This window comes from Python bivittatus, unplaced genomic scaffold (genome assembly GCF_059951505.1).
Source record: "Python bivittatus isolate LINGU-HERP-01145 unplaced genomic scaffold, Pbiv_v1 ctg000410_np1212, whole genome shotgun sequence".
NCBI classification, from domain to species: Eukaryota; Metazoa; Chordata; class Lepidosauria; order Squamata; family Pythonidae; genus Python; species Python bivittatus.
This window is the reverse complement of record NW_028277067.1, coordinates 2,953,761-2,974,519: the sequence shown is the minus strand read 5'-3', so window position 1 is coordinate 2,974,519 and position 20,759 is coordinate 2,953,761. Positions and strand designations below refer to the sequence as shown.

Below are 20,759 nucleotides of genomic sequence, written 5' to 3'. Positions count from 1 at the left end.
CACAGATGAGATTTGGAAAATATTATAGAACATTATGAGTGAATGTGATACAGGGGAAGAATTAATCTATTAGATGGCATGAATGGATGGGTGGGAATGAGGCAGGAGAAGTCCAAGGGCTACAACTACACTTCCCTGCATGTATTCATCGACTCCCCTCTAAAAGATCAGGTTACCTTCCTTCAGGTCAATTGCATTCTCCCCCATTCTCTTGGTTTCAAAGACATACAACTTATCAGTTTCTTTCCCTTTCTTTAATTTCATTCATTAATTCATGCTCTTTACCATTTACTCCTCTTATATTCCAAGTAGCAATCTTTTATATGCCGTGGTCATCACGGACAGGCCCAAAGACATTGATCTCTGTTGCCTTGGTGAAATGAGATATTCCCATAATGCTTTTGAGTCATATGGTAAAACCTTAATGGACCTGCATTTGTCAGATATCAAATGCAATGTACATAATTTTCATATGATCTTCCTCCCAAAATAAGGCCATTGTATCCAAAGTAATCCAGACAATTCATTTAAATTTGCATTATTTCCTCAATTTATATTATTTGCATACTGATATAAGAACATATATGGAACAGTTTACATAATTTGTGTATGCACATCATTACACAAATTTTTTAAAAAGGCAAATTGATGTGAATGACATTTAATGGATATTCAGGAGTTCCTCCCTCCCCAGAAAGATCCATTAAATCAAAGTTTTGTTGAGTATACAAGGCCTAGACTAGGTTATTTATGTATTCATTCATTTAATTTTTATCATGCCTTTCATTCAGTAGCTCAAGGCAGCATACATAGCACTCCCTCCTCCTATTTCTCCCCACAACAACCCTGTGAAGTAGGTAGGATTGAGAGCTTCTTGTTCTGGAATAAGTCTCCTTGACTAAGGCTGCCCCAGTGCCAGTCCAACCCCTTAATCTCTACACTCCAGTGGCTCAGTGTGGTTACCAGTCCTGGTGAGATCCACGTCCCATGCAGCATTGCTTGTTAACAGGAAGGACAGTACTGGATAGATTTGACATATGCTGGCTTCTTGTATGCCACTAAAGCAACCCGAGACTCATGTTATTCTGTATGAGCTAGACAACTTGCAAGCAAACTTACTGTTACCTGCATCCCACAAATTCAGAGGCACATTCCCACAATTCATGCTTCACATTCTACCTTTAAAAAAATGTACAGCATGACAATAAACGTAATAACATCTAGCCAATTCTCAATTACATACGTACTCTTAAGCAGAGCATGTGATTCCTCAAAAGAAAAAAGGAACTTTAATTTGGAGGGGTAGGAGAGTATGGCAGGAGAAAAAAAAACCCAGAATGAAACTGTAATCACTATGTTGAATGTTTTCCTTATATATTTTGGAAGTATTTTTAATCTGCTGAAACCAACTGAAACATTATTCTTATCAGTAAAAATGGAGCAAGAATCAAATAAGCTGTTATCAGGAACATGGCCAGATTGCAACTTGTATAAGATGCTTGGATGTCTATTTCAGCATATGGTTGTGCTAATGCATTTGGGGAGGTAGAAAAAGACAAACTGAAACTTTGATGAAACACCAGCCTAGTTGGACATCCAGGCATTGTTTGCAACCAGGAAATTCACAACACAAGATATGTCAGCTGTAAGGATTTCTTCAAATCTTGGAGCTTGCACAGTATAGGTCAAACAGCCCACATAACCTGCTGTAGTATGGAATAATATCTATGTCATTAATCTACCCACAAGCAGGTTTTCCAAACCGAACAATATCGGCCCAGTTGGGACAAGAAAAGCAAAGGGACCAACAGGACTGAGATGTCAGAAGACATAGGCCGGAAGGAGGTTTATATATGTTTACCTGGAAATTTTCAACTCTTTACCTTAGGATATGTGCACAAGATTTCAGTGCCCCCCACCCCCCAAAAAACCCATTAAGAATTATATGCTTTAGACTCAAAAGTAGCTAAATTCATCTTGTTATAAGTCACTGTATAAAAAGCTCAGAGCTTTTTGGGAACTGTGCAGCATAGAAATTGCGAAAATAATAAATTTTGCATTCATAAAAAGCAGAAGAAACGGAATACACGAAGCTGGGGGCTTAAAAGGTTTCACTGCTGTGACAAATACAACGGCTATACTGTGAACCAGTGGTTCCAAGTTCAATTTTAAAAAATACACATATAAATGCATTTTATACTAATGTTTGTCATTCTGCTATATCTTGTATGATAAGCAGCAATCTCCATAAACCAAAAGCAGGATTTTGCTACAGGGAGCATTAGCACATCTAAAATACCATAGTCCCCAACACATCCATTACTTACTTGAAAGTGAGTTACTACAGTGTAGCTCATCTAGTCTTCACAGTCTGCTTACTCTAGATTGGTGTTTCTCAACCTTAGCAACTTTAAGATACGTGGACTTCAACTCCCAGAATTCCCACCAGCATGGCTGACTAGGGAACTCTGGGAGTTGAAGTCCTCACCTCTTAAACTTGCTAAGGTTGAGAAACACTGCTCTAGATAAATGACAGATACAGAATCTACAATTATCAAAAACCGTCTCCCTTGCACATGGACTAAAGGATTTCTATTTATTTTAATCACTGCTGGGAACAAGACATTCTCCCTATGTCCCAGACCTGTAACAAAGTTAAACCAACAAGCCAAGCTGCTTCATTTTCTCTAGCAATTACAGAGTTCAGAGACATAACTGCATACATATCTTGACCTTGAGGAACATATGTAGTCTATGGATCCAATATTAATACTTTCTTCATTGGGTGCTCTTCTGGGAGGGCTTTGTAATGATACCGGGATTATATGGCCACCTGAAGGGGCACCACTAATGTGAACAGCAGCTAGGCAACTTGTGCCCTCTTGTCAACTAAACCTGAGTGTCACATGGGCAACAAGACATCCATATGACTGAAAAATGACCAGTGCTATGTGGTTTCATTCGCGTCCCTGAACACCAAGGGCAGAACCTACATAAGCCACTCAACTTGAGCATCATATGAGCCATATAGCAGCTGTAGCCAATCCAGGAGATTCACAGTTAAACTGGAAGTCAGTGTAGAAAGGCAGTCCAACGCAGTCCGCTAGTGGGTTCTTCAGCGTTTCAAGTCAGATACTGCAGCACGAGGAACATGATTATGCATGTCACAAGCATGCCTCCAATCATGAAGTACTTATCCTGGAAAGCACGTTTCTCAATGAGACGCATGACTGTATTAGATAAGCCCAGCATGTTGGCAACATCCATTATTTTTTTGTGGGTGCCCTGAAAGTGACAGAAAGAAGTGACAATATTAGTAAAAAAGCTGTTAAAGAGGGCCTTTTGACTCCCAAGGTATTCCTCTTCAGATGTTCAGTCTCTCCAAAAGCAGGATTTATGGTTCACACTAGCATGTGAACTACTTTATCTTACATATCCATCTTTTCCTTACCCATTCCCCACCTCTCAATTTCCAACCAACAATCTTTTGTTCTTCAGAAGTTCTTTAGAATTCTTATGCCATCCGTAAGTGTGTGTAGTTGCCTAAAATTTAAAAAACATTTGGGAGGGGGTGAGGGTGGGGAGAGGAAGGAAATTTTGGTGATAATTTCTATTTTTATTTAATGTTTCCTTTTTGGTTTTAAAATTGCACCATACCACTGCTCAGCCTAATAGGAGAATGTTTCAAAATGTATATAGTTGAAATGGCGTTATCAGTTATCTTACCAACCACATCAGGTCAAGTGGCAATACACTTGTGAGTCACGATTCACTCACTGTAGAGCAGCTAATTTTGCCAGAAAGCATAGGCTGACCCATGACTGTTCTACATAATTTCCCTATATATAGTTTGGAATCACAAACTAAGAAACTATTTTTAATTATAGCTTTGGGCTCCAAATTTTGTACATTTTTCCATGTAAGTCTGCCCAGCCATAAAACAATATAGATGGCCCTTGTTATTTGCAGGGGTTCTGTTCCAGGAAACCACAGCTAACAAAACCACAAATAATGAGACCTTGAAATGGGTGGGTGGGTGAGCCCAACTTAAGCTTATGGTCATCCTCTTTCTCTCACAAGCACTTAACTCTTTCTCCTACAGAGGTCATCTCAGCAATGTACAGTGGAACCTCGGGTTACAAACTTAATTCGTTCCGTGACTCTGGTCGCACCCCGAATTGGTCGCAACCCGAAGCAAATTTCCCCATAAGGTTCAATGTAATTACCGTTAATCCGTTCTGGCGTGGAGGACAGGGAGGCGGCTATTGCTTGGAGGGAGAGTCTCCCTCCCTACGACCACGTGTCAGGGGCGGAAAATGGCCACGGACCACGTGTCAGGGGCAGAAAAATGGCCACGGACCACGTGTCAGGAGCAGAAAATGGCCGCGGACCACATGTCAGGGGTGGAAAAATGGCCGCGGACCACGTGTCAGGGGCGGAAAATGGCCGTGGACCACGTGTCAGGGGCGGAAAAATGGCCGCGGACCGTGTCACGGGAGGGAAAATGGCCATGTATCCTGTTCGTACCCTGAGGCAGAGTTCGCAAACCGAGGTAAATTTTTGCGGCCAGAGGCATTCATAACCCGAGGTACCACTGTATTTGCTCCTCTGTCTCCTTATTCAGCCCAAGGCAGTTCACCCAGTTCAAAGGTTATACATGACCTCTTTGTGGCAGTTGGCCTTCTTATTCTTTGGACTGGCTTGCTTGGCTGGTGATGGAGGGAGTTGTCCCACTAGGCCCACATGGTTCATGCTGGCTTCTCTCCTCCACGTAGCTGTTTCATGATCTCATGGACCACTGGATTCTAGTGCTGCCTACAGGCTCCTTGTGGCTTGCTCCAATGACTACATGATGCTTACGATCTGGATAGTCTTCCCTCCTCTGTACATAGCAGAGAAGCCCAGCATGAGCCACATGACACTAATGATAGAATCTCCTCCATCACCAGCTGAGCAAATCACTCCAAATAAGTCCGGCTACCACAAGGAAGTCACATGAACTGTGCAGCCAGGCTAACCCAAATAGATCCACCACAACTACAGGAGGAGCAAATACATTGTACGGACAACCTTACTGTTTTAAAAGATACTTTACATAGCCATAAAAGCCTATCCACTATTTTGTGCATGCATAAGGAAGCAAAAAATGGCCAAAACCACAGATATCCAAACACCTTAACATGTAACAGGTCTGGTCTTTAAGCTACAAACATAACAAGGTAACAAGACTGTAGCTAACAAGGGACATGTAACAGCAAGGAGGACTGTGCCTGCAGTCATCTGAATAGTAGTAAGGCAACTGGAATGTGTAAAACCCACTGTCCCAGGAACAGAACATTCTGGAGAACTCTGGAATGTTCCTGTTATCTTCCAGATCTCACAGATCTGGCTATTCTAGTGATAGTTTTGCAGACTGTGGGCAAGAGGACAAATGGAAAGTTGCAGACTTCTCCAGAATGGTAGGCTATGCACATACCTAACTGCAAAGCAACACTGTATAGTTAAACAATGAAGGACAGAAACCAGTTGGAAGCTTGTTTGTCCACCAGTGCATAGGTGCACACAAAATGAATATTCTTGCTATAGAATTAGGAAAAGGGACCTTCCAATTCTATTTACAAATATTCAACCAATAGTCTTCCTTTTATTAGAGGCACCTTTATTTATCTGTCACAATTTCAAAGGCTTCTGGAATTGGTTACTTCAATCTGAGAAAATAGCTGCATTCCAAATGAAGCTATGATAGGGCATGGACATAATATTCTCACTTCCAAAATATCAGAAACTGCCCAATTCACAAGGCCCACATCCACTGACCAAGCCAGCCTCTTCTAAGTATTAGCTTTATCCAAGAAACAGAGTAGTGTTAGAATAAAAAGAGGCATCAGGTTCAAAACTGTTCTTTGCATCAGCGACTACTAAGAACTCTGATTTTTTTGTTTAACCTCTGCAGAGCAAGCTATGGGGCATCTGAGGATAAGGTGAGAAGGAGAAAAGGTTCACAGAAACAGTAAGAGCTTTGTACTAGGGATACAATGTGTTGATAGTGGCAGAATACACAACAACAAGGTAGATCTCATAGAAAGATGTGAAGAAGGCCTGGAAAGGTAGAGAAGATCAAACACCGAAGGCATGACTGAAGAAATGAGACCAGAGCCAGCAATGGTTATAAGCAGGATTTCTGAGGAAGGGCAAGTAGCAGGCTGAAGGAAGCAAGGAGAATGGAAGAGCTAAAAAGAAAGGAAAACTGGAGTAAACCTCATGCATACAATCTCCTTGGGTACCACTGGCATGGAGGATCCACTTTCAGAAGTTTAGAATAGAAGGGGAAACCATCAGATTGTTTTTTAGCTCTATTACTAAAGGAAGCTCTATTACTCTATTAAAGGAAGCTCCCACACAGCTTAACAGGCTGTTTGTCTATCTAGCCCATACGTTGCTGAATCCAACTAATCATCTTTTTCTATGGATTCAGGGGTCTTTCCCATCAATGATCACTGGAAACTTGCAACTGGCAAACCAGAGAATCGTGATCTCTTGCATGCAAAGCATGTGCTATATGAACTAGACCAAGTGATAAGAGCCAAGAGTGCTTCTTCTAGAAGTAGACTTGTAAAATTCTCTTCTACTTTTCTGGATGTGCTTATTTCAACTACAGATGTCTTGAAAAAAAATGAAATTACATTAATAAACATCCGAATTTCCCCCCAAAGATGCAGCTAGTTTGGAGAGCAAAACTATAACAAGAATAAAGCTAGATTTAGATTCCATGTAATTCAAAGCCAGGATGACTGAATTGGGGGAAGAGATTTCCACTGTTCTGATGGATTTCTGATATTCAAATTTCAAAAATATTGGATGCCTGGTCACCATATGCAAAAAAGGTGAAGGTCCCACCCTATGCCCACCTTTAATGTCACTCTCTGATCCCTCAGGCCCTGTAGGATGCTGGTTCCGCTGCCAATAAGATCATCCATGCCACGGTGTGCATTTTGAAGGGATTCATTAAATTGTAAAGTTTCATCAATTGGAATGGTGGTGTCAGAATCCTGCAGGGGGAGGGAAGGAAATGGAAGCATCTTGGTTACCTTTCCTTGACATTCTTAACCCAAAGTCAAGATAAGCCTCTACAGCAGTGTTTCTCAACCTTGCAACTTTAAGACCTGTGGACTTCAACTCCCAGAATTCCCTAGCCAATCCACAGGTCTTAAAGTTGCCAAGGTTGAGAAACACTGCTCTACAGAATCAACAATATGCTATGGCCATGAAGTTCAAACTTCCTGCCCTCCCAAATTCTTTTCCACATCCCAAATTCTTTTCCACATCAGTCCACTTCCCAAACAGCCCCAGTGCATTCTCAAGAGTATTGCTCATATAGTCTTTCAGCAAAAGCCAGAATAAATCCAGGTGCCACACCCCATGCTTCAAGAGCCTGCTTCTGAATCCTGGTGTCTTGTACAGAAGATCAACAATGACAAATGAATGGACTTTTAACAACTTGTTTCCCACTATTACTGATCTTCTCAGTCTAGAACCCCAACGTTCCACAACAACCATTTTAAAAAACTTGGCTGTAAAAGTTTGAAGGCAGAAAGCAAAAAGAAAGCAAATTTAAGCATAGGTTCCCTGGTTTTAAGGGCAGGACTTACGTTAGTGGTGAATGTTCGGGCCAGCAGCTCCTCACGCTGTCTCTCTTGCTGCTCCCGTGCATAACGGCGATGCTGGAAATTTCGCAATCCTGTCTGCAGGTGCTGAATGTCGTATTTCAACTGGTCAACCCGGCTGAAAGGAGGCAGTAGATAATAAGCTTCCCCCAAATAAGACAATAGTTAACTGGAAAAGACTGCAGGGATATTATAAAGCAAGATTCCTATTATTCAGTGAAACACTGGACCTAGCTATAGAAAATCTGGGCTCTAGCAACATTATACTTTTGGCTACATATATATGGTTATACAAAGCAGCTCTTTAGGTGCTAGTATGTACTTGAAAAGCAGCTGTCCATGACTCAGGTGGGAGCTTTTCCCATTACTCTTTCTATCTGGGGAGGCCATGGATTGAACCCAGAGCTTTCATTTCAAAGCATTTATTTGCTTTTGAACTGTAGTGCTTTTCTGCTATGCAATAGGTACAGTGGGGCAAAAAAGTATTTAGTCAGCCACCAATTGTGCAAGTTCTCCCACTTAAAAAGATGAGAGAGGCCTGTAATTTTCATCATAGGTATACCTCAACTATGAGAGACAAAATGGGGAAAAAAATCCAGAAAATCACATTGTCTGATTTTTAAAGAATTTATTTGCAAATCATGGTGGAAAATAAGTATTTGGTCAATATCAAAAGTTCATCTCAATACTTTGTTATATATCCTTTGTTGGCAATGACAGAGGTCAAACGTTTTCTGTAAGTCTTCACAAGGTTTTCACACACTGTTGCTGGTATTTTGGCCCATTCCTCCATGCAGATCTCCTCTAGAGCAGTGATGTTTTGGGGCTGTCGCTGGGCAACACGGACTTTCAACTCCCTCCAAAGGTTTTCCATGGGGTTGAGATCTGGAGACTGGCTAGGCCACTCCAGGACCTTGAAATGCTTCTTACGAAGCCACTCCTTCGTTGCCCGGGCAGTGTGTTTGGGATCATTGTCATGCTGAAAGACCCAGCCACGTTTCATCTTCAATGCCCTTGCTGATGGAAGGAGGTGTTCACTCAAAATCTCATGATACATGGCCCCATTCATTCTTTCCTTTACACGGATCAGTCGTCCTGGTCCCTTTGCAGAAAAACAGCCCCAAAGCATGATGTTTCCACCCCCATGCTTCACAGTAGGTATGATGTTCTTTGGATGCAACTCAGCATTCTCTCTCCTCCAAACACAATGAGTTGAGTTTAGACCAAAACATTCTACTTTGGTTTCATCTGACCATATGACATTCTCCCAATCCTCTTTTGGATCATCCAAATGCTCTCTAGCAAACTTCAGACGGGCCCAGACATGTACTGGCTTAAGCAGGGGGATACATCTGGCACTGCAGGATTTGAGTCCCTGGCAGCGTAGTGTGTTACTGATGGTAGCCTTTGTTACTTTGGTCCCAGCTCTCTGCAGGTCATTCACTAGGTCCCCCTGTGTGGTTCTGGGATTTTTGCTCACTGTTCTTGTGATCATTTTGACCCCACAGGGCAAGTTCTTGCATGGAGCCCCAGATCAAGGGAGATTATCAGTGGTCTTGTATGTCTTCCATTTTCTAATTATTGCTCCCACAGTTGATTTCTTCACACCAAGCTGCTTGCCTATTGCAGATTCAGTCTTCCCAGCCTGGTGCAGGTCTACAATTTTGTTTCTGGTGTCCTTCAACAGCTCTTTGGTCTTGGCCATAGTGGAGTTTGGAGTGTGACTGTTTGAGGTTGTGGACAGGTGTCTTTTATACTGATAACAAGGTCAAACAGGTGCCATTACTACAGGTAACGAGTGGGGAACAGAGGAGCCTCTTAAAGAAGTAGTTACAGGTCTGTGAGAGCCAGACATCTTGCTTGTTTGTAGGTGACCAAATACTTATTTTCCACCATGATTTGCAAATAAATTCTTTAAAAATCAGACAATGTGATTTTCTGGATTTTTTTCCCATTTTGTCTCTCATAGTTGAGGTATACCTATGATGAAAATTACAGCCCTCTCTCATCTTTTTAAGTGGGAGAACTTGCACAATTGGTGGCTGACTAAATACTTTTTTGCCCCACTGTACAATTTTTATTTATTTACATTTACATTTACATTTACATTTACATATATATATATATATATATATATATATATACACACACACACACACACACACACACACACATACAGAGGGAGGGAGGGAGGGAGGGAGGGAGGGAGGGAGGTAGTGCTCACTTAATAACCACAATTGGGACCATAATTTTGGTTGCTAAGTGATGTGGTTGTTAAGCGAATCATCACATGACCAGATCCGATTTTATGATCTTTTCTGCAGCAGTTGTTAAGCGAATCACTATGGTCATAAAGTGAATCACATGGTCATTAAGTGAATCATGTGGTTACTAAGTGAATCACATGGTTCCCCATTGATTTTGCTGGCTGGGAAGGTTGCAAATGGTGATCACATGACCCTGGGACACTGTAACCATCGTAAGTGCGAGCTGGTTGCCAAGCGCCTGGATTACAATCACATGACCATGGGGGCACTGCAACGGTCGTAACTTTGGGCACCGGTCATAAGTCACTTTTGAGCGCCATTGTAACTCTGAACAGTCACTAAAAGAACTGTCATTAAGCAAGGGTTACCTGTATACACACACACACACACACACACACACTTGAATTCAGTGATATACCAACCACTCCATCATGGGTTCCACCAAGATTTCCAATTGTGCCTATGGGTCCCATAGTACAGTATCTAACCCAGGAGACCTGCTGAGAAGTCACTCATGGCAATGATTACTGCAATTCAGGACAGGCTCCTCTCAATGCCAGCTACAGCTTCATAGAACCAAAGAAATGTATCTGAATCAGGACATTTATTACCCCTCATTCTGTTTGAGAGGCAATTAACAATATCAGCATAAGAATAGCACATGCCTTGATGAGACTCAGTGAATTAAAATGCCTTAAGATAAAAGCAAGAAGAATAATCACTCACAGTTTGGCATTTTGCCGCTTGTTTGGAGGTTCCTTGTTGCAGAAGATTTCCAAACGGTCTAGATTGCTAAAAATTCTGTCTATTCGTGCCTGAATTTCATTTTCTACCACTACAGAGGGAGAAAAATAAAAAGAAGTCAGTCGTTCTTTTGCTACTTTAACCTGCACAATATTTTCTTTCTAACCCAATGCCTGCTTTTGTGAGCCAACAGTCTATGTTGGTCAAGTTGACATCATCACCTATCGCTTAAAAAGACCCCAATCTGCTGCAGCTCTTTTTTACACCTACTCTGCTCCTCTCTTCCTACAAGAAGCAAAGACGCTAGGGAGTCAAAACAACCATAGTTTTATATTACAAAAGGACTAGGAACTATGGTTAAAGGTACCCAAACCGGAATGGATTCAGAAATCAACTTTAAACCATGACAGGTCTGTTTGGAACACATTAGTCCCACATAGTACTACAGTTCAGACACAATGAAAAGCTGTGCTTAACTGTACCCTCCTGGCCAGTTACTACTTCTGTCCAGACAAAAGTTCAAATTAAATTACTACTCAAAAAGGATGTTCCTTATCTCCTTTTATCTTTAACTTGGGGTTGGAACTATTGAATTGTTTAATCACACAAACAAAATGGTGACATTCAAGGGTTTCACATAGCAAGAACTGAACACAAGTTGTTGTTATGCACAGATTATATCTCAGGCCTTTTGAATAATTATTAAAGAACTTTACCCATACCTGTAATACAGCAATAAATATTCTGGACGTACAATACAATGGAATAAATGTAATATCCTGGCAACTGGTAATAAGATATCTATGGAAGTGTATACAAAATTTGGATTTGTTTACTGTTCTGATTTTATTCAATACCTAGGGATAATTATTCCTAGGAAAACATCCTGTTTAGTAGAAATGAGTACAGTGGTACCTCGGGTCACGAACACTTCTGTTCACGACCAATTCGGGTCACGAACACCACTGTTCGCAAAATTTTGCTTCCATTCGCGAACTCCGCATCGGGTGATGAACAGGATCCGCAGCCATTTTCCCTGCTGTGACATGTGGTCATGGCTTCCTGTAGGGAGGGGGACTCTCCCTCCAAACAATAACCGCCTCCCCACCCGCCTTCCTGTCCTCCACACCTCAAGCACGGTTAGTGTTCTCTCTCTTCATACTGTACTGTACTGTATTTTGTGTCATATTTTTGTGGTTAAAAAAAAAATACATATGGTTCAGAACGGATTAACCGTATTTACACTGAACCTTATGGGAAAATTTGATTTGGGTCGCGACCAATTCAGGTTGCAACCAGAGTCGCGGAACAAATTAAGTTCGTGACCCAAGGCACCACTGTATCTCAACTTGTACAGCTCAGATAAAAAGGGCTATCAAGAGGTGGATAAATAAATCAATGAGATTCTGGAAAAGAATAAATGTGATCAGAACGGACATGGCTTCATGAATGATATAGATTTTGATAGTATGTCTATGTTAGGTCCACTTAGCTATTTTAAACAAAGCGACAAGTTAATAGTAAATTTCTTATGCAATGATCAAATACCAAGGCTATCTCTTAAAAACGTTGACTTTTTTATAATAATGTTGATTTCAATATTCTGGATTTAAACTATATTGTTTGGCCTATTTGTTGACTTTAGTAATCTACTAGAATGAAAATGACACTGAACGTGTATCACTCTGGGCCCAATTAAAGAGTTACTATCTGGCATCCTTGAAATCTTGGCAAGTATTTGGTTCTAACTATAGTAGAAATTCAGTGATATTTCCAGCATTTTAAATGATTAGACATATCTGGATACAACTGGAGAAGAAATTAATATTTCATTTGAATACTCATGAGGTATTGATTTGGAACAACCCTTATTTTAAAAAAAGCAGGTGAAATACTTATTATGTTCTTTGTTGGTCCATACAATTTAGCAGCCTCTGAAACTTTGAGAATGCCAGGAAAGGGTTTTTAGAGGCTAAATCAACATTCAAATACTATCAGTAACATTTTTACAAAAATAAAATTGAGTAATATACAAGAAATGAGGATTGGAAAATTGGAGAATCCTATGTTACAAAATAAATGGTCTCAGGTGTTTAAAAACACCGAATATATTTCCTTTGATTTGAAAGTCAGATTCATTCAACAAAAAATAATTTTCAGGTTTACTGAATTCCCCAAAGAATGTTCAAAAAGGGTTAGTTATCATCCTACCAATGGTGGAGACAATTACCTATCAAATTGAAGACACCTTAACACATATGATTGGGTCATGTCCACTGGTAGGCCATTTCCTGAATGGACATTAACATTACGGTGAACCAGATAGTTGGGGAAAATTACAGTTTTAAAATGGTAATGTTTTGTTAAATTATATCCCCCCAAAATGGAATCTGTCTGTTTACAAGGAGCTCTGGATATATTGTGTCCAGACTGTTGCAAAAAAAGGTGGTTTTGTATTCCTGGAAGGACAACTGTGCACCAATCCCATTAAAGTTGGCTTAATGACATTTATCTACTCTCGATTTTGAACTGGCTTTATAGCAACAAATTAAGACTGGGCAATATGATTCCATGAGTGAAATGATAACAGTGCAGCAATTTGGATGACAGTAGATTGGACAGTGGGGAAGGTGATAGCCATGTGAATGTAATAACAAATGCCACACCAAGTTTATATCTTGAAATGTGTGAGAATGCTTCATTTCTCATAATGAGTTACCACTGCCTCTGTGGTTAAAAGTGTGATTGTTCTGGGACTGTTCTCCTTAAAAGAAAGAATAATTTATAAATTCACCATTTCTTAATATGCATATTTAGCCTTCTGGAAATCATTCTTCATTTCTTAGAACACTAAATATATGAACATATATATTTTAAAACAAGTCACTAATCTGAAGCAAAACTTCATACAACTTATTTATATTCACATACTAATATATGCAATTTGCTGAACCCACAATTCTTTCTGTAAGAGGTAAGGTGTGATATATTGATACTAGTGCCAACAGGGATAGTATGCAAAATGAGTTTATATGTTGCACTAATGTAATCTATTTATGGTTTTGTGTGTGATGAGAATCCTGCCACTGTGGTTTGTAAACTATGATTTATGGCTCAGCTTTAGGGAGAACCTAGCCAACTGAGATTTCTTTAATACACTATGGGTAAGCAAACTCTGATTTAATGAAATATGGGAACCCAGTCACAGCCTTTTTATCCCTACAGCACTAGTGGAACAAGAATGTCCTCCAAAAATGAACGCTTTCAGCTGTGGTATAGCATGATATGTATGTGTATGTGGGTACACACACCACACACGTTATAGAAAGCATCTTGGAAATAAGGAAATAACATTTTATCTGAATTAGCATCAATTATCCACATCTTTTTTGTAATAATCTGTACATTACTGTGTGTTTCCAAAGGACAACAGACTAACAGGAATATAAGAATGTCACTACTCATGACTTTTTATGATTTATATTTTACTGAATTCAACAAGGGGAATCTCAGATACATATTAGAGGGCAAACTGCTTGTGGCATTAGATAAAGCCAACAGTTACTTTTATACATCAATTACTCACAGTGAACAGACTCCTTGTCTGAGGTTTCCAGACGGCCCATGTACGATTGGACCTCATGAATTTGCCTGTTGAAAAGGAGAGAGGAAAACAGAAGATCCATTAGCTATTCCAAAAGAAAAAGTGGATTTTTCAAGAATAGGCACTGATACATAGAGCAAAAGGGACTCTGCAAATGAATCCCTTGTTCAACTAAACAAATATTATAAGGTTGGTAAACTGCAAGTGCTTCATCATACTACTTAATATTATACGTTACTTTCCATAAGTGCTAAAGGGTTTTCCATAATGGTTTGGATAAGCTTCTTATACAATCCTAATGCAGGATTATAAGCAACCATTTGTCTCCCCAGTTGTAGAGACTAAGTACCATCTGCAAATGACCAAGAAAGGGTTACAAACATTGGTTATTTTCACATCAGACCTAAGCAACATAGGTGTGTGAAGCAGCCTTTTTTTAAAGGCAGCCTACCAGCTATCACTGCCTTACTTGCGAAGCTGAGATGAAAGAGTTGTAGAACAGAAAATATCTGTTGTTGTTGTTTTTTCCATAATTCCCCCTCTCCTCTTTTTATAAACATTTTTTTAAATTCATGGTGTTCTGAATTGTCATTGGTCAAATCAGGCAACTGGAAAGAATCAAGCAAATTTAAAATCAGCATTTAGTCTTCCACATATGCTTTTATGCTCCCCTACACCCATTTAATGCTCCTATCCCTCCTTTTAGATTCTTATAGACTTTCATATATACTGTTTTAATATCTTCTAGCTTTTCATAATTTTTTTAGAGTCTAATGTATCTTCTACGCTTTTTAATTGACCATACCCCACCCTCTTTATGCTGGTCTATGACCATAATAAAGATCTGATTTGATAAAATCAGCATTGTAATTAATATGTTTCAGGTGACTCTTCCTAAGAAACAAATATACATTTTTGTGAAAAAGCATGACTAAACCCTAAATCAGTCTTCCTCAAACCCTGTGCACTCCAGGTATATTTGGATGAAACTAGATAAACAAACCCTGGTCTAAAATATTAGTATTCTTAAAAAGCAAATTTCAACCCAATCTTTAATTTGCTTAAATATAACACTTCACACTCAATTTTTTTTTACTTTAATATTTCAATTGAACTATTTTAGCTACTAGAAAAAGTTAATCAATTTAGGCAGAAGGGGCTTTCCACTTCAAGAAGTTCCTAGAACTTTCTTATTCCTAGCAAAATGGCCATCCAACTGTTGATGGATCAGAGCTGTCCTTGTGCTTTTCTAATTTGTCTTAAACTGGGAGATGTGATGCTCCCTTCAATTAATCATCTGGCACATTTCCTAAGGATCATCTCCAAAACAAACAGTTAGAATGGAATGCTGGGAAGAGCTCGGTCTCGCCAACTGGAAAACCTGTTTTGGAAACAGACCAGAGGCACAGAAAAAGCAACAGGACACTGGAGATCCAGCAGAGGAAGGAGGGGAAGAAGGCTTTGCCCACGGCATCTCTTGGAAACGGATGTGTGGCACAGAAGTGATTGCATCACAGCAGGAGAGAGACAAAAGGCAATTAAAAGTTAGAGAAAGTATGAAGCAAAGCTGCAGGAAAAAGAATACTGAGGTGAAGATTGGGGTCTTAGTCTTGTTTTTCTCCCCCAATATGGAATATTTTGCCATGTGTTTCATTTTAAATCACAAATAAAATGAATAGCTATGAAAAGAATCGGTCTATATCTGGAAATACATCATATCAGGGAATAGGCTAACATATGAAAGAGCAAGGACACTTTAACACAGCAACCTTTAGTTTTCAGAAATTCATGAAAAAATAGAGAAGGAAAAGGAAGAGAAACTGTTGATAATACTTCAGATTCAGAAATTGAAACTGATTAAACACCTGACTGCAAAATGTAGTTCTGGCCCTTGGTTTCCATTATTTTTTCTTGTTTTTAAATCAAAACTTTCTGTATTTATTTGATAAAGAGGAAACACAACCTAGAATATAAAAATGCTTTGTTCACTACAATAGTTACATTTGTTTTTATTTCAACATTAGGAGAGGTAGGCTTGCAAACAGTTAAGAGATGCTACTTTCTTTAAAGTTCAGCACTTATAGCTCCATTTGTAACAAAAATTAAAACAATTTTAAATAAAACTCTATCAATTTATTATTGTTTGAATAAGCTATGTTTCAATGTTTTACAACAAATATATTTCTACCAGAGAACCATGTTATACACAACACATTTTATAAAGTAATAAAGTAAATGTCAATCTTTTACAGATATTAAAAATTAAATATCATACATATTTCAATTCCCCCTCCAAAAAAAATTGGATTTTTTAAATTGCTTACATATCCAAATAGGATGTTTACACCTGAAAGAAAATATTCATAGAAATATATTACTGTCACTGGGTCTGAAATAAGAATTAATTTTAATGTGATGAATTCAACCCAAGGTATTTGCAAGACCACTTCCTTCAACCAGTATTGACCCACCCAGCATGGTTGCCCCAGGAGAACTTGCTAGTAGTCCCCCAGTTCTGCCAAGTGAGAGGGGGGAGAGGTCTGCAGGCATTATTTTGTGATGGGATGCCTGCAGTTTCAAAAAAATCCCCCCTCCCCCAGAACCTGATATACCTCCATGCTGTTGGCTTTCCATAAACAATTAACAGCTTTTTCAGAAAGCCTTTTGATTTAGGAATTGACCCCATCTATAATTGTGCTATGTATGCTAGGTTTCATCTATTGTTGTATTCATGGAGAAAATCTATCTATGTGGTCACTAAGAGTCAACAACAACTTGATCACGCATAATCAATCAATCAATCAATCAAATTATTGTTGGATACTGGATGCTTTATTTTGTACTAATGGATGTTGTAACCTGCTGAAAGTCTCCTCAACTGTGATGTCGATAAATCCAGTAAATAAATATAATAAATATATCCAAGCTAACTAACCAAGTCATGAAGCAAGCACCGGAACTATTTAATCTTCGCTGCAGAGACCAAGCTAATATCTGATGCTAAGTTGATTTCAGTAATACATATCGTATGATTATGTTTTTATATTACTCTTATTTTATTTTCTTATTTATTTTAAGACACTGTTAAATCATATCTCAGTAAAATAATCCTTTAAAAGTGTACAAGAGAAAACAAAACATGCTTCTGCAAGGTTTTTTAGGATATGCTAACAAAGGTTCTAAAAATACACAAGACCAAATTAAGTTCAAACAGGGTTGTATGTCAAAACTACAGCACAGTGACACCGAATAGTCCTTTAATCAGTATGCAGAGGTATCATTTTACCCTTTTCAAAATTAAACAGCATAAGAAGTGGGCTTATGGACTTGGTACTTAGAGTTAGTACTAGTCCTTGGATTGTAGAAATGGCAAAGACATTTAGACAAGAAGATAATAACAGATTATAACTAAGATAAACTCATGTAGTTGGCCTTTTGGCCTTCTTCCTACTACTACGTTTGATTTGTCAATATGTTTCAGCCTTTCATCTGCCTATCACACAATTTTTTCCCTTTTAAAGCAGAATCAGACTTGTCAAACTTTAGCACACTAGTTTCACAAGAGAGCCATATGTGAAATCACTTGCAATACAACACGAGGGAAGTTTGTACCTTGGTTCAAGATATACAGTTGGACCACGAAGACCAAAGTTCAGCTGAGCTTATGGTCTTACTGATACAGCATTGGTCTTACTGATACAGCATACACTCTGATTCAATCTCAGTTTCCTAGTATCATAAATGGATTATCTATCCTGAAGTCTTACAAGGATGAAGAGACAAAGTGTGAGGCCTTTTACACCTGAAATTCTTAAAATTATCAAATTTCTTCCAATGAAAAGTCACAGAGAAATAGTCTTCTTCACTTTCTCAATTATTTTTTATTCGTTTTTTTCAAAAAGAGAAAAGAAAAAAACACATACTTTAACAAAAAAGTGAAATACAGCAAAGAAAAAAAAGTGTTAATATGTCATAACAGTAAACAATTACAATTCTATATATACTTATCTAATGCAAATATTATTTAAGTACGTATATATACTACATACAATCTAATACATTTATATGACTATCATGGTTTTTTATGCCTAAAAAAACATAAGTACATATATATACTACATACAGTCTAATACATTTATCATGGGTTTTTTAACCTAAAAAAACAACAAAAGCTAAAATTTTCAGAGGATAATATTCTTTTGAACTATATACCTAGTACATGGAACTTGACAACGTAAATGGATTCTCCATGCCCTTACTATGGCCAAAAGACTGATATTGCAACATTGGAAAGATAAATGTATGGCCCCATTTATTCAATGGATTGAAGACCTGATTGCACCTGCTACTTACAAGTGGATTGCCTATAGACATAGACTTTGTACAGACAAGTATAATGAAATATGGGACTCATTTATAACTTTCTCAATTATGAAGTTTCACATAGTTCTCCTATACCTACTCCGGCTTATTTCAAAGGCACTCCCTGCAATATGTATTTACACCTTCATCTCCTTATTTAAGCACTGTACATCTGAAATTACCAGTTAATGCCAAAATTTAGAACAAAACAGCTGTTTCTGTTACTGAGGTTAGAACAAACAGATCATATTCTCTAATTCTATCCTAAGCATTTTTGTTTAATGTTCTGCTACAAGGAAATAATGGAAATTCAAAACAAATCCTTGTGCCTTTTTCATCCTAGCACCACAGAATTAATCCATGCCAAGTGAAATTTGCTATACAGTCTACAGAAAAATTTACCAAAGGGATGATTAAAATAATATAAAGTTCCCAAGTGGAGATCACTGACAATAAAAAAATTCAGTCAGCATGTGGCTACTGTGAAAAATGCAAATTTCATGATGGAAACCTTTAAAAAAAGAACTGAAAAACTACCACCCTCCTCCTCCTAATACTAATTTAGTGAATTCTGATTGCCTCAGCAAGTATTGCTTTATGATGATACTTTTTCAAAATCATTAACTATCTTAAGGGTTTAAATCTCACCCAAAGAGCTTTGTAGAATATCATAATAACTAAGAAAACATGAAATTAATTTTTTAAATGAGGAATCATGCTAATAGGCACCAAGAAGCCCTGTGATGCTCAAACAAAGCAAGACTTCGGTTGCCATTGCCAGAGCCTCAACTGAAAATTCTCAGTTCATTAGGTGAAACCCCCAACTTTGCTGTGACTAGAGCCTATGACTTCTCTGTTTTGAAAGCACTGGAAATCCAATGACCAAGTGTTTATTACTTTTATGAATTATTTCTCACTCCAGGGTAGTTCCTGTTGTTATTATTGTTCGACTATTTGACTGAATTGTATTGTTTGACTATATTGTGTTGTTCAACTGTAACAGCATGAAACTAATCAAAACCACCCTCTCTACAACAACGTGAGTTTTATTCCAATTATTAAACTAAGTCAAATTAAGCAAGTGTGTTCTTACTGGATAGCCAAGGGTGATTAAACAAGACACCATTCACTCAAACTGCAATCCTTTCTTCTGCCATAAATTCACTAGCTGGCTTTCAGAGAGCTGCTCTTCTTCAATTTCTTATCCAGAAGGTGTTTTTCCCCCCCTACAGGAGGGAAGAAGTGGGGCCCTTCCAGTTTTGAACTACTGCAACCACAACCCCAGAGAGCACACGGCCAAGGGAAGGGATACTGAGAAGTACAGTCAGCAACATCTGGAAGGTCCTGAGTCCCCATTCCAACTGGGAAGGCTGCAAGATCGTGGCGATGAGACGTTACGTAAACGCTAAAGAGGCACAAGAGGACGGCTGCCGGCGCTGCTGGCGCTGGTGCCTCCTAGCAGCTGCCCTCGTCTGCCTTCCGTTCCCCGCCTCCCGCTCCTTTCCCCCTCCAAAGCCTTCCCTTCGCTCCCCAGTTTATTTCCGCGTTCGTTCCCCGCTCCGGAGAGTTCCCCATGTTTGCCCCTCGCACACCCACTTGTTAGTCTGGTGATAAAGCGCCTCCATGCCGACCACTCATCCACCGCGCTTGGACCATCGGAGTGCCTCTTAACACGTCAGCCGGTTCGAGGCCGGCACTTCCGGCTTCCTGTGGAGCGAAGCCCCCGGATGATGTCACGCATCCACGGCTGGCTGTCTTCGCTCTTGCCTGAGCGACGTTTGCTGAGAGGCGCGCGGCAGATCTGAGCTGCCGGAGTTACACGTGGCACTTTGACTTGTGTTGGTTACGGGAGCGTGGCTTGTAATGCCCTCAGACCTCCATAAAGTTTAGTCGATGCGGCATTTTGCATCTTAAATTGAAATTAAGTTATACCGATAAGCAGGGACTGCTCTTCTTCTTGGGATCTTCTCCCGGTCCCATTTCCTTATCGATAGCGCTAGTCGGGCGCACCGGATTTGCGATAGATTCTGTTTCTCTGGACTTGTATTGGCCCTAACTGAAGCTTTCCTGCCCATCGGTCCCGGCTAATAGCACAACTTTAGGGCGACGTTATTTTAA

The 20,759-nt window shown here is 39.2% G+C and overlaps 1 protein-coding gene across 3 annotated transcripts; it reads right to left on the bottom strand.

Annotated features, from left to right (window-relative positions):
• Positions 1 to 1,361: 1,361 nt before the first annotated feature.
• On the bottom strand, positions 1,362 to 20,353 carry GOSR2 (golgi SNAP receptor complex member 2). Of its 3 annotated transcripts, XR_455851.4 has the most exons (7): positions 20,238 to 20,353; positions 14,262 to 14,326; positions 10,658 to 10,766; positions 7,650 to 7,782; positions 6,909 to 7,049; positions 2,489 to 3,285; positions 1,362 to 2,430 (listed from the first exon to the last, which is right to left on the bottom strand). XR_455851.4 is itself a non-coding variant. In XM_007421748.3 (6 exons), exons 1-6 carry the CDS (start codon positions 20,264 to 20,266, stop codon positions 3,124 to 3,126), a joined length of 639 nt encoding a protein of 212 aa, XP_007421810.1. In that variant the 5' UTR covers positions 20,267 to 20,353; the 3' UTR covers positions 1,362 to 3,123. The 3 variants fall into 3 exon arrangements, 2 of the variants coding, with proteins under 2 accessions (XP_007421810.1, XP_025029760.1); XM_007421748.3 differs by having other exon boundaries at positions 1,362 to 3,285; XM_025173992.2 differs by lacking the exon at positions 6,909 to 7,049 and having other exon boundaries at positions 1,362 to 3,285.
• Between the last annotated feature and the right edge of the window lie 406 nt (positions 20,354 to 20,759).